The following is a 13,957-nucleotide window of genomic DNA, read 5'->3' as shown; positions in this document are numbered from 1 at the left end:
CAAATTAACAAAATGGCTGCAATTCTCACGCCACTTCCTGATTCACCGGCACAGCACAGCGCCCACTCCCTGCTTCACCAGCGGTGCCAATGCATCCTCACCACCCACTCCCTGCTTTACCAGGAGTGCCAAGACACCCTCACCGCCCACTCCCTGCTTTGCCAGGGGTGCTGAGACACCCTCACCGCCCACTCTCTGCTTTACCAGGAGTGCCGAGACACCCTCACCGCCCACTCCCTGCTTCACCAGTGGTGCCGAGACACCCTCACCGCCCACTCCCTGCTTCACCAGCACTGCCGATGCACCCTCACCGCCCACTCCCTGCTTCACCAGCACTGCCGATGCACCCTCACCGCCCACTCCCTGCTTCACCAGCGGTGCCGATGCACCCTCACCGCCCACTCCCTGCTTCACCAGCGGTGCCGATGCACCCTCACCGCCCACTCCCTGCTTCACCAGCGGTGCCGATGCACCCTCGCCGCCCACTCCCTGCTTCACCAGCGGTGCCGATGCACCCTCACCGCCCACTCCCTGCTTCACCAGTGGTGCCGATAAACCCTCACCGCCCACTCCCTGCTTCACCAGTGGTGCCGATAAACCCTCACCGCCCACTCTCAGCTTTACCAGGAGTGCCGAGACACCCTCACCACCCACTCCCTGCTTCACCAGGAGTGCCGAGACACCCTCCGCCCACTCCCCGCTTTACCAGGAGTGCCGAGACACCCTCACCGCACACTCCCTGCTTCACCAGGAGTGCCGAGACACCCTCACCGCCCACTCCCTGCTTCACCAGTGGTGCCTATAAACCCTCAACGCCCACTCCCTGCTTCACCAGCACTGCCGATGCACCCTCGCTGCCCACTCCCTGCTTCACCAGCGGTGCAGATGCACCCTCACCGCCCACTCCCTGCTTCACCAGCGGGTGCCAATGCACCCTCACCGCCCACTCCCTGCTTCACCATGCCGATGCACCCTCACCGCCCACTCCCTGCTTCACCAGCGGTGCCAAGACACCCTCACCGCCCACTCCCTGCTTCACCAGCGGTGCCGAGACACCCTCACCGCCCCACTCCCTGCTTCACCAGCGGTGCCAAGACACCCTCACCGCCCACTCCCTGCTTCACCAGGAGTGCCGAGACACCCTCACCGCCCACCTCCCTGCTTCACCAGCGGTGCCGATGCACCCTCACCGCCCACTCACTGCTTTACCAGGAGTGCCGAGACACCCTCACCGCCCACTCCCTGCTTCACCAGGAGTGCCAAGACACCCTCACCGCCCACTCCCTGCTTCACCAGCGGTGCCGAGACAGCCTCACCGCCCACTCCCTGCTTCACCAGCAGTGCCGATAAACCCTCACCGCCCGCTCCCCTGCTTTACCAGCGGTTCGATAAACCCTCACCGCCCACTCCCTGCTTCACCAGCGGTGCCGAGACACCCTCACCGCCCACTCCCTGCTTCACCAGCACTGCCGATAAACCCTCACCCGCCCACTCCCTGCTTCACCAGCGGTTCCGATAAACCCTCACCGCCCACTGCCTGCTTCACCAGCACTGCCGATGCACCCTCACCGCCCACTCCCTGCTTCACCAGCACTGCTGAGACACTCTCACCGCCCACTCCCTGCTTCACCAGCGGTGCCGAGACACCCTCACCGCCCACTCCCTGGTTCACCAGCACTGCCGATGCACGCTCACAACCCACTCCCTGCTTCATCAGCGGTGCCGATAAACCCTCACCGCCCACTCCCTGCTTTACCAGCGGTTCCGATAAACCCTCACCGCCCACTCCCTGCTTCACCAGCAGTGCCGATAAACCCTCACCGCCCACTCCCTGCTTCACCAGCACTGCCGATAAACCCTCACCGCCCACTCCCTGCTTTACCAGCGGTGCCGATAAACCCTCACCGCCCACTCGCTGCTTCACCAGCACTGCCGATAAACCCTCACCGCCCACTCCCTGCTTCACCAGCGGTTCCGATAAACCCTCACCGCCCACTCCCTGCTTCACCAGCGGTTCCGATAAACCCTCACCGCCCACTCCCTGCTTCACCAGCACTGCTGATAAACCCTCACCGCCCACTCCCTGCTTTACCAGTGGTGCCGATAAACCCTCACCGCCCACTCCCTGCTTTACCAGCGGTGCCGAGACACCCTCACCGCCCACTCCCTGCTTCACCAGCGGTTCCGATAAACACTCACCGCCCACTCCCTGCTTCACCAGCGGTTCCGATAAACCCTCACCGCCCGCTCCCTGCTTCACCAGGAGTGCCGCTAAACCTTCACCGCCCACTCCCTGCTTCACCAGCGGTGCCGAGACACCATCACCGCCCACTCCCTGCTTCACCAGGAGTGCCGAGACACCCTCACCGCCCTCTCCCTGCTTCACCAGCGGTGCCGATGCACCCTCACCGCCCACTCCCTGATTCACCAGCGGTGCCGAGACACACTCACTGCCCACTCCCTGCTTCACCAGCAGTGCCGAGACACCCTCACCGCCCACTCCCTGCTTCACCAGCGGTGCTGATAAACCCTCACCGCCCACTCCCTGCTTCACCAGCAGTGCCGATAAACCCTCACCACCCACTCCCTGCTTCACCAGCGGTGCCGAGACACCCTCACCGCCCACTCCCTGCTTCACCAGCACTGCCGATAAACCCTCACCGCCCACTCCCTGCTTCACCAGCACTGCCGATAAACCCTCACCGCCCACTCCCTGCTTCACCAGCACTGCCAATAAACCCTCACCGCCCACTCCCTGCTTCACCAGCAGTGCCGATAAACCCTCACCGCCCACTCCCTGCTTCACCAGCGGTTCCGATAAACCCTCACCGCCCACTGCCTGCTTCACCAGCACTGCCGATGCACCCTCACCGCCCACTCCCTGCTTTACCAGGAGTGCCGAGACACCCTCACCGCCCACTCACTGCTTTACCAGCGGTGCTGAGACACCCTCACCGCCCACTCCCTGCTTCACCAGGAGTGCCAAGACACCCTCACCGCCTTCTCCCTGCTTCACCAGCGGTGCCGATGCACCCTCACCGCCCACTCCCTGATTCATCAGCGGTGCCGAGGCACACTCACCGCCCACTCCCTGCTTTACCAGCGGTTCCGATAAACCCTCACCGCCCACTCCCTGCTTCACCAGCGGTGCTGAGACACCCTCACCGCCCACTCCCTGCTTCACCAGCACTGCCGATAAACCCTCACCGCCCACTCCCTGCTTCACCAGCACTGCCGATAAACCCTCACCGCCCACTCCCTGCTTCACCAGCACTGCCGATAAACCCTCACCGCCCACTCCCTGCTTCACCAGCAGTGCCGATAAACCCTCACCGCCCACTCCCTGCTTCACCAGCGGCTCCGATAAACCCTCACCGCCCACTGCCTGCTTCACCAGCACTGCCGATGCATCCTCACCGCCCACTCCCTGCTTTACCAGGAGTGCCGAGACACCCTCACCGCCCACTCACTGCTTTACCAGCGGTGCCGAGACACCCTCACCACCCACTCCCTGCTTCACCAGCGGTTCCGATAAACCCTCACCGCCCACTCCCTGCTTTACCAGCGGTGCCGATAAACCCTCACCGCCCACTCCCTGCTTCACCAGCAGTGCCGAGACACCCTCACCGCCCACTCCCTGCTTCACCAGCGGTGCCGATAAACCTTCACCGCCCACTCCCTGCTTCACCAGCGGTTCCGATAAACCCTCACCGCCAACTCCCTGCTTTACCAGGAGTGCCGAGACACCCTCACCGCCCACTCCCTGCTTCACCAGCACTGCCGATAAACCCTCACTGCCCACTCCCTGCTTCACCAGCGGTTCCGATAAACCCTCACCGCCCACTCCCTGCTTCACCAGCACTGCCGATAAACCCTCACCGCCCACTCCCTGCTTCACCAGTGGTGCCGATAAACCCTCACCGCCCACTCCCTGCTTTACCAGGAGTGCCGAGACACCCTCACCACCCACTCCCTGCTTCACCAGGAGTGCCGAGACACCCTCACCGCCCACTCCCTGCTTTACCAGGAGTGCCGAGACACCCTCACCGCCCACTCCCTGCTTCACCAGGAGTGCCGAGACACCCTCACCGCCCACTCCCTGCTTTACCAGTGGTGCCGATAAACCCTCACCGCCCACTCCCTGCTTCACCAGCGGTGCCGATGCACCCTCACCGCCCACTCCCTGCTTCACCAGGAGTGCCGATGCACCCCCACCGCCCACTCCCTGCTTCACCAGCGGTGCCAAGACACCCTGTGGTGATTATTCTTGTTTCGTAAGAAGCGTTGTAATTGGTTGCCTGTTTCCTGCCTTGAGATATATGCTGTAAACTCATTGGTAGTTGATGTCATGTGATTTGTGGTGGCCATCTTAAATTCAGTTCTCTACAGCCTTGGTTGGGACTGGGTGTTGAAGATGTGCTGCTGGGTTTTTAAGGTTAATAAAGCCTAGATTTAGAAAGGCAAATCTACTCTTTATTTCAATTTATTAACTTTTTGTTAGAATGGAGCGATATCTTCAACTGGAACGATTTAATGCTGACCCTAATTCTGCAGGAGTGGATGATAAATGGAAACACTGGTATCGTACATTTAAAAACTTTTTGGGTGTGTTGGATCAAGAGTCTCTAAATAAGTTGAATATACTGATCAACTACATTGCTCCAGATGTGTATAAGTATATCTTGGACTGTGAAACTTACGAATTGGCTATTGCTACATTGGAAAAGATTTTTGTTAAACCAAAGAATGAGGTATTTGCACGTCACCTTCTATCTGCCCGTAGGCAGCAGGTGGGAGAATCTTTGGATGCTTATTTACAAGCACTTCGGCGCCTTGGTGCTAACTGTAATTATAAGGCCGTGGAATCGGTACGGGATGCTTTTATTAATGGATTACTGTCTAGATCAATTCGTCAGCGGTTATTAGAAAATAAGACTTTGGATCTCAAAAGTGCTTTTGAGCAAGCCTCTACATTGGATTTGGCTCAGAGAAGTTCGGATTCTTACGCTCTTTTTAATCGGCCTGCGACTGCGGTTTCGGCAGTTCCAGATGAAAAGGAATTATGTGGACTTAATAGGAGTGGTTTACCAGATTCTGAAACAGTTTCTACTTCGGCTGCTGTTGCCTCTAGGATTCAGAAGTGTTATTTTTGTGGGAACGCCCGGCACCCTCGTCTGAAGTGTCCTGCTCGGGAGGCTGTGTGTAGTAAATGCGGCAAGAGAGGTCATTATGCACGTGTTTGTAAATCAATTGCCTCCTCTGTGACTATTCAGCCTTTAGATAGGGCGTTTATTGCATCAGTTTCTGCTGCCTTTGCTCATGGCCTAAACAAAGCTATAGTTACGGCCCAAGTTAATGGGTTAGAAGTGAAGGCCCTTATAGATACGGGCAGTACCGAGAGTTTTATAAGTCTTCAGTTTGTGAAGGAGAAGCGTTTGAAAATTTCGCCTGTTACTTATCAGGTGTGTATGGCTCAGGCGACTCTCACCTCACAAGTAGCTGGTCGTTGCCTTGTGAAATTAATTCTTCTAGGTAATACGTATACTGATATACGCCTATCTGTTTTGCCTAATCTCTGTGCGGATATTTTGATTGGTCATGATGTGCTTCAATTACACGAGTCTCTCAGTCTTTCTTTTGGAGGAACTAAGCCACCTTTATCTATTTGTGGATTAACTTCTTTATCCATTTCTCCATTATCACTTTTTTCCAATTTGATGCCGGATTGTAAGCCAATTGCTCCCAAGTCAAGAAGGTATAGCAGTCAGGATAAAGAATTTATTAATTCTGAAGTTCAACGTCTTTTATTGGAAGGAATCATTGAACCTAGTTGTTCGCCCTGGCGGGCACAAGTAGTTGTCACCACTAACGAGAGACATAAGAAACGAATGGTGATAGACTACTCTCAAACTATTAATAGGTATACTCAATTAGATGCGTACCCTTTGCCTAAGATTGATGAGCTTATCAACAAAGTATCTCAGTATAAGGTTTTTAGCACTATTGACCTAAAGAGTGCTTATCATCAGATTCCTATCGTTAAGAGGGATCAACCATATACGGCCTTTGAGGCTGGCGGAAAGCTGTATCAGTTTTGCCGAGTACCATTTGGTGTTACTAATGGTGTTGCCTGTTTTCAACGGGCAATGGATGCCTTTATAAGTGACAACTCTCTCTCTGACACCTTTTCATATTTAGATGACATCACGGTGTGTGGCAAATCAAGGGTGGAGCATGATTCTAATTTAGCAAGATTCCTTCAAGCTGCGGAAAAAGTTGGTTTAACTTTCAATAAAGAGAAGTGTATCTTTTCGACCACTGAGGTAAATCTACTGGGGTATATTATCTCGGGAAACAAGATTAAACCAGATCCAGAACGCCTGCGACCATTGATTGATTTACCTTGTCCTACTAATTCTAAGGCTTTGCAACGAGTTGTTGGACTGTTTTCTTATTATTCTAATTGGATTGCAAACTTTTAGCAGAAGATCCGGCCCCTTATTCGGGTTACGACATATCCTCTATCATGGGAGGCCAGGACGTGTTTTGATAATTTCAAAAAGGATATCCTTGGAGCAGTTGTGCATTCTATTGCTGAGCAGGTTCCCTTTGTGATTGAGACGGACGCTTCCGATTTTGCAATGGGGGCTACTCTGAACCAAAATGGAAGACCTGTGGCCTTTTTCTCACGTACCTTGAACAATAATGAGAAAAGACACTCCTCAATAGAGAAAGAGGCGTATGCAATAGTAGAAGCATTGCGTAAATGGAGACATTATTTATCGGGGCGACATTTTACATTGGTAACTGACCAAAAATCTGTGTCCTTTATGTTTGATGTCAAACATTTTGGAAAGATCAAGAATGATAAAATAATGAGGTGGAGGATTGAGTTGGCATGTTACCATTTTGATATAGTTTACCGTCCGGGGAAGGATAATGTTGTTGCTGATGCGCTGTCAAGGGCTTATTGTTCTGTGATTCACGGAGATACGCTTATTAATCTTCATAATGCTTTGTGCCATCCTGGTGTTACGAGGATGATACACTTCGTACGCAGTAAGAATTTGCCCTTTTCAGTTGAAGACGTCAAGCGGATGACTTCATCATGTTCTATCTGTGCTCGGTGTAAACCGAATTTCTTTAAGCCTCAACGAGCTCATCTTATAAAGGCTACTTCTCCTTTTGAACGTTTGAGCGTTGATTTTAAGGGGCCTCTTCCTTCAACGACTCAGAATCGATATATATTTACTGTTGTGGATGAGTTTTCAAGGTTCCCTTTTGCTTTTCCTTGCGCAGATGTATCAGCTGCTACAGTTATCAAATGTCTGACTCAACTTTTTGTCATCTTTGGGATGCCTGCGTATATCCATTCGGATCAGGGAAGTTCTTTTATGTCTTCCCAGTTGAAGGAATACCTCCAGAGTCGGGGAATCTCTACTAGCAGAAGTACCCCGTATAACCCCCAGGGTAATGGACAGTGTGAACGATACAATGGGGTGATCTGGAAGGCAGTTATGTTGGCTTTGACATCCCGGAACCTTAAGAATACACAGTGGGAAATGGTATTGCCTGATGCCCTGCATTCCATTAGATCATTGCTTTCAACGGCTACTAATGTGACCCCCCATGAAAGGCTCTTTAACTATCCGCGGAGATTTACTACGGGATATTCGGTACCTTCATGGCTTACTATGCAGGGACCTGTGCTGCTTCGACGCCATGTTAGATTGTCAAAATATGATCCTTTAGTGGAGGAGGTGGAGCCGTTGGAGGCAAATTCCCAATATGCTCATATTCGATTCCAAGATGGGAAAGAAAGTACTGTTTCAATTAAAGACTTGGCTCCTTGTGATGGCCAGCCCTCTTCTGAGGATATTAACAATAGTCATGATTCAGATAATGTGGATGTCGTCACAGATACTACGAATACTTCCAATCCTATTGCAGATAATTATAATTCTATTAGTCAGCCCTCGATGGATGTTCATGACCGTCCCAGTTTACCTTTTGATGGGATTTCCAATCCGGAAACCGTTGATAATCGGGATATGGATAGCCTTCCTGCAGAAGATACTTCCGTGTCTCCTGGTGTGGGAGGGCAAGGAATTTCACCAAGGTTAAGAAGGTCGACACGAACAAGATATCCGGTCGACCGATTGAAAAGGGACTTTTAAAATAATTTGATAGTAATGTTTTAAAATTGTTGAAATATTATATTTGTATTATTTTAGTTATAAATAATTAATTGTAAATTGTAAAGGCTACCTAGGTTGGAGTATGTTTTAAAAGGAGGGGTGAATGTGGTGATTATTCTTGTTTCGTAAGAAGCGTTGTAAATGGTTGCCTGTTTCCTGCCTTGAGATATATGCTGTAAACTCATTGATAGTTGATGTCATGTGATTTGTGGTGGCCATCTTAAATTCAGTTCTCGACAGCCTTGGTTGGGACTGGGTGTTGAAGATGTGCTGCTGGGTTTTTAAGGTTAATAAAGCCTAGATTTAGAAAGGCAAATCTATTCTTTATTTCACACCCTCACCGCCCACTCCCTGCTTCACCAGCGGTGCCGAGACACTCTCACCGCTCACTCCCTGCTTCACCAGCGGTGCCAAGACACCCTCACCGCCCACTCCCTGCTTCACCAGGAGTGCCAAGACACCCTCACCGCCCATTCCCTGCTTCACCAGGAGTGCCGAGACACCCTCACCGCCCACTCCCTGCTTCACCAGCGGTGCCGATGCACCCTCACCGCCCACTCCCTGCTTTACCAGGAGTGCTGAGACACCCTCACCGCCCACTCCCTGCTTCACCAGGAGTGCCGAGACACCCTCACCGCCCACTCCCTGCTTCACCAGGAGTGCCGAGACACCCTCACTGCCCACTCCCTGCTTCACCAGCAGTGCCGAGACACCCTCACCGCCCACTCCCTGCTTCACCAGGAGTGCCGAGACACCCTCACCGCCCACTCCCTGCTTCACCAGGAGTGCCGAGACACCCTCACTGCCCACTCCCTGCTTCACCAGCAGTGCCGAGACACCCTCACCGCCCACTCCCTGCTTCACCAGCACTGCTGAGACACCCTCACCGCCCACTCCCTGCTTCACCAGCACTGCCGATAAACCCTCACCGCCCACTCCCTGCTTTACCAGCGGTGCTGATAAATCCTCACCGCCCACTCCCTGCTTCACCAGCACTGCCGATAAACCCTCACCGCCCACTCCCTGCTTTACCAGCACTGCCGATAAACCCTCACCGCCCACTCCCTGCTTCACCAGCACTGCCGATAAACCCTCGCCGCCCACTCCCTGCTTCACCAGCGGTTCCGATAAACCCTCACCGCCCACTCCCTGCTTCACCAGCGGTGCCGCGACACCCTCACCGCCCACTCCCTGCTTCACCAGCAGTGCCGAGACACCCTCACCACCCACTCCCTGCTTCACCAGCACTGCCGATAAACCCTCACCGGCCACTCCCTGCTTCACCAGGACTGCCGATAAACCCTTACCGCCCACTCCCTGCTTCAGCAGCGGTGCCGATGCACCCTCACCGCCCACTCCGATTCACCAGCGGTGCCGAGACACCCTCACCGCCCACTCCCTGCTTCACCAGCAGTGCCGAGTCACCCTCACCGCCCACTCCCTGCTTCACCAGCGGTGCCGAGACACCCTCACCACCCACTCCCTGCTTCACTAGCGGTGCCGATGCACCCTCACCGCCCACTCCCTGCTTCACCAGCAGTGCCGATAAACCCTCACTGCCCACTCCCTGCTTCACCAGCACTGCCGATAAACCCTCACCGCCCACTCCCTGCTTCACCAGCGGTGCCGATGCACCCTCAGCGCCCACTCCCTGCTTCACCAGCAGTGCCGATAAACCCTCACCGCCCACTCCCTGCTTCACCAGCACTGCCGATAAACCCTCACCGCCCACTCCCTGCTTCACCAGCACTGCCGATAAACCCTCACCGCCCACTCCCTGCTTTACCAGTGGTGGGGATAAACCCTCACCGCCCACTCCCTGCTTCAACAGCACTGCCGATAAACCCTCACCGCCCACTCCCTGCTTCACCAGCAGTTCTGATAAACCCTCACCGCCCACTCCCTGCTTCACCAGCACTGCCGATAAACCCTCACTGCCAACTCCCTGCTTCACCAGGAGCGACGAGACACCCTCACCGCCCACTCCCTGCTTCACCAGGAGTGACGAGACACCCTCACCGCCCACTCCCTGCTTCACCAGGAGTGCCGAGACACCCTCACCGCCCACTCCCTGCTTCACCAGGAGTGCCGAGACACCCTCACCGCCCACTCCCTGCTTCACCAGGAGTGCCGAGACACCCTCACCGCCCACTCACTGCTTCACCAGGAGTGCCGAGAAACCCTCACCGCCCACTCCCTGCTTCACCAGGAGTGCCGAGACACCCTCACCGCCCACTCCCTGCTTCACCAGGAGTGCCGAGACACCCTCACCGCCCACTCCCTGCTTTACCAGCGGTGCCGATAAACCCTCACCGCCCACTCCCTGCTTCACCAGCGGTGCCGATAAACCCTCACCGCCCACTCACTGCTTCACCAGGAGCGCCGATAAACGCTCACCGCCCACTCCCTGCTTCACCAGCGGTGCCGATAAACCCTCACCGCCCACTCCCTGCTTCACCAGTGGTGCCGAGACACCCTCACCGCCCACTCCCTGCTTCACCAGCAGTGCCGAGACACCCTCACCGCCCACTCCCTGCTTCACCAGCGGTTCCGATAAACCCTCACCGCCCACTCCCTGCTTCACCAGCAGTGCCGAGACACCCTCACCGCCCACTCCCTGCTTCACCAGCACTGCTGATAAACCCTCACCGCCCACTCCCTGCTTCACCAACACTGCCGATAAACACTCACCGCCCACTCCCTGCTTCACCAGCGGTTCCGATAAACCTTCACCGCCCACTCCCTGCTTCACCAGCAGTGCCGAGACACCCTCAGCGCCCACTCCCTGCTTCACCAACACTGCTGATAAACCCTCACCGCCCACTCCCTGCTTTACCAGCGGTTCCGATAAACCCTCACCGCCCACTCCCTGCTTCGCCAGCGGTTCCGATAAACCCTCACTGCCCACTCCCTGCTTCACCAGCACTGCCGATAAACCATCACCGCCCACTCCCTGCTTCACCAGCACTGCCGATAAACCCTCACCGCCCACTCCCTGCTTTACCAGTGGTGCCGATAAACCCTCACCGCCCACTCCCTGCTTCAACAGCGGTGCCGAGACACCCTCACCGCCCACTCCCTGCTTCACCAGCGGTTCCGATAAACCCTCACCACCCACTCCCTGCTTCACCAGCAGTGCCGAGACACCCTCACCGCCCACTCCCTGCTTCACCAGCAGTGCCGAGACACCCTCACCGCCCACTCCCTGCTTTACCAGCACTGCCGATAAACCCTCACCGCCCACTCCCTGCTTCACCAGCACTGCCGATAAACCCTCACCGCCCACTCCCTGCTTCACCAGCACTGCCGATAAACCCTCACCGCCCACTCCCTGCTTCACCAGCAGTGCCGACAAACCCTCACCGGCCACTCCCTGCTTCACCAGGACTGCCGATAAACCCTTACCGCCCACTCCCTGCTTCACCAGCGGTGCCGATGCACCCTCACCGCCCACTCCCTGATTCACCAGCGCTGCCGAGACACCCTCACCGCCCACTCCCTGCTTCACCAGCAGTGCCGAGACACCCTCACCGCCCACTCCCTGCTTCACCAGCACTGCCGATAAACCCTCACCGCCCACTCCCTGCTTCACCAGCACTGCCGATAAACCCTCACCGCCCACTCCCTGCTTCACCAGCACTGCCGATAAACCCTCACCGCCCACTCCCTGCTTCACCAGCGGTTCCGATAAACCCTCACCGCCGACTCCCTGCTTCACCAGCACTGCCGATAAACCCTCACCGCCCACTGCCTGCTTCACCAGCACTGCCAATGCATCCTCACCGCCCACTCCCTGCTTTACCAGGAGTGCCGAGACACCCTCACCGCCCACTCCCTGCTTTACCAGGAGTGCCGAGACACCCTCACCGCCCACTCCCTGCTTTACCAGCGCTGCCGAGACACCCTCACCGCCCACTCCCTGCTTCACCAGTGGTTCCGATAAACCCTCACCGCCCACTCCCTGCTTCACCAGCACTGCCGATAAACCCTCACCGCCCACTCCCTGCTTCACCAGTGGTGCCGATAAACCCTCACCGCCCAATCCCTGTTTTACCAGCGGTGCCGATAAACCCTCACCGCCCACTCAGTGCTTCACCAGGACTGCCGATAAACCCTCACCGCCCACTCCCTGCTTCACCAGCACTGCCGATGCACCCTCACCGCCCACTCCCTGTTTTACCAGCGGTGCCGAGACACCCTCACCGCCCACTCGCTGCTTCACCAGCGGTGCCGATAAACCCTCACCGCCCACTCCCTGCTTCACCAGCACTGCCGATAAACCTTCACCGCCCACTCCCTGCTTTACCAGCGGTTCCGATAAACCCTCACCGCCCACTCCCTGCTTTACCAGGAGCGATGAGACACCCTCACCGCCCACTCCCTGCTTCACCAGGAGTGCCGAGACACCCTCACCGCCCACTCCCTGCTTCACCAGGAGTGACGAGACACCCTCACCGCCCACTCCCTGCTTCACCAGGAGTGCCGAGACACCCTCACCGCCCACTCCCTGCTTCACCAGGAGTGCCGAGACACCCTCACCGCCCACTCGCTGCTTCACCAGGAGTGCCGAGACACCCTCACCGCCCACTCCCTGCTTTACCTCCAGTTTTTTGATGATTTCTTCTTTCTCCACACTTGTCCTCGGTTTTATTTTCGGGCTGGCGGCTGGGACCTCTGCCAATACACAATACGGGTTAAGAAACGACAGCCAGCAGGGACTGTTAAAGGCAAAGCGTGTTTGACAGGCTTGACTGAGTTCTTTGGTGAAGTAACGGAGAGGGTGGATGAGGGCAGTGCGGCTGATGTCGAGTACATCGACTTTCAAAAGGCGTTTGACAAATTGCCACATGAGGGACAGTGGCAGCGTGGATACAAAATTAGCTACTGGTCAGGAAGCAGTGGTGAACGGTTGTAGCTCAGACTAGAGGAAGTGTGCTGTGGTGTTCCCAGGACATGCCTCTCCCAATCCCAGACATGCTCTGCAGTCGCTGTTCGTCCACGCTCATTCTGGCTCCTGCTCAGGTTTGAGTTTATTAATTCTCTCTATTTTTCTTCCTCAGGGCCCCTTCTCTCCTGTCGCCTCCCCTTTTCTGTTACCCAGTCAGTCCGCCGTTCACATTTCCCCTCTCGGGTACTTAGACCCCTCAATCCAGATCCCAACCCACCACTATTCCTCGGCCTTCCGACTCTCCAGCCGCCGCCCCAGGCTTGACTCCCTCTTGGATAAGCCCGCAGCTTCCCCTCTCTCGACATCCTCTGGAGGGCCCAGCAAGGCACTCATCGCTGCCCCCGGAACTGCCCCATCCTCCTCTCGCACCAATCTTCCAGCCCGGCGCGCCTCCTGGGGGCTAATCTTTACCCGTCCCTCCCACCCTTCTCAGCGCTGACCCTGTCGACTCTGCCAGCGGACCAGCTATCACTGCCCTTCTCCGCATCTCCCTCCTTGTGAACAAGGCCTTTGCCATCCATGAGCTTGCATAGAATTACATCGAGTCTACAGCACAGAAACAGGCCATTTGGCCTCACTGCTCCGTGCCGGTGTTTATGCTCCACTCGAGCCTCCTCCCACCCCATTTCATCTCACCTTATCAACATATCCTTCTATTCCTTTCTCCCTCGTGTGTTTATCCAGTTCCCCCTTAAATGCTATTCGCCTCAACCACTCCCTGTGGTAGCGAGTTCCACATGCTCACCACTCTCTGGGTAAAGACGTTTCTCCTGAATTGCAATCATCCACAATAATTACATCGACAACATGG

General features: G+C 55.8%; 1 protein-coding gene across 1 annotated transcript in view; it reads right to left on the bottom strand.

Moving 5' to 3' along the window:
* The window catches only part of polr3glb (RNA polymerase III subunit GL b), an 88,177-nt gene that overhangs the window by 39,017 nt on the left and 35,203 nt on the right, over positions 1 to 13,957 (bottom strand). Inside the window, exon 6 of the mRNA XM_085978771.1 lies at positions 12,799 to 12,872. Coding sequence (XP_085834897.1) covers positions 12,799 to 12,872 — 74 coding nt within the window. The remainder of the gene's footprint in view (positions 1 to 12,798; positions 12,873 to 13,957) is intronic.

The sequence above is a fragment of the Somniosus microcephalus genome, unplaced genomic scaffold (genome assembly GCF_052327205.1).
Source record: "Somniosus microcephalus isolate GS21.2 unplaced genomic scaffold, FLI_Smic_1.0 unresolved_chr7, whole genome shotgun sequence".
Taxonomy (NCBI): Eukaryota; Metazoa; Chordata; class Chondrichthyes; order Squaliformes; family Somniosidae; genus Somniosus; species Somniosus microcephalus.
The sequence above is the reverse complement of the archived record's forward strand: the minus strand, read 5'-3'. Positions and strand labels throughout refer to the sequence as shown.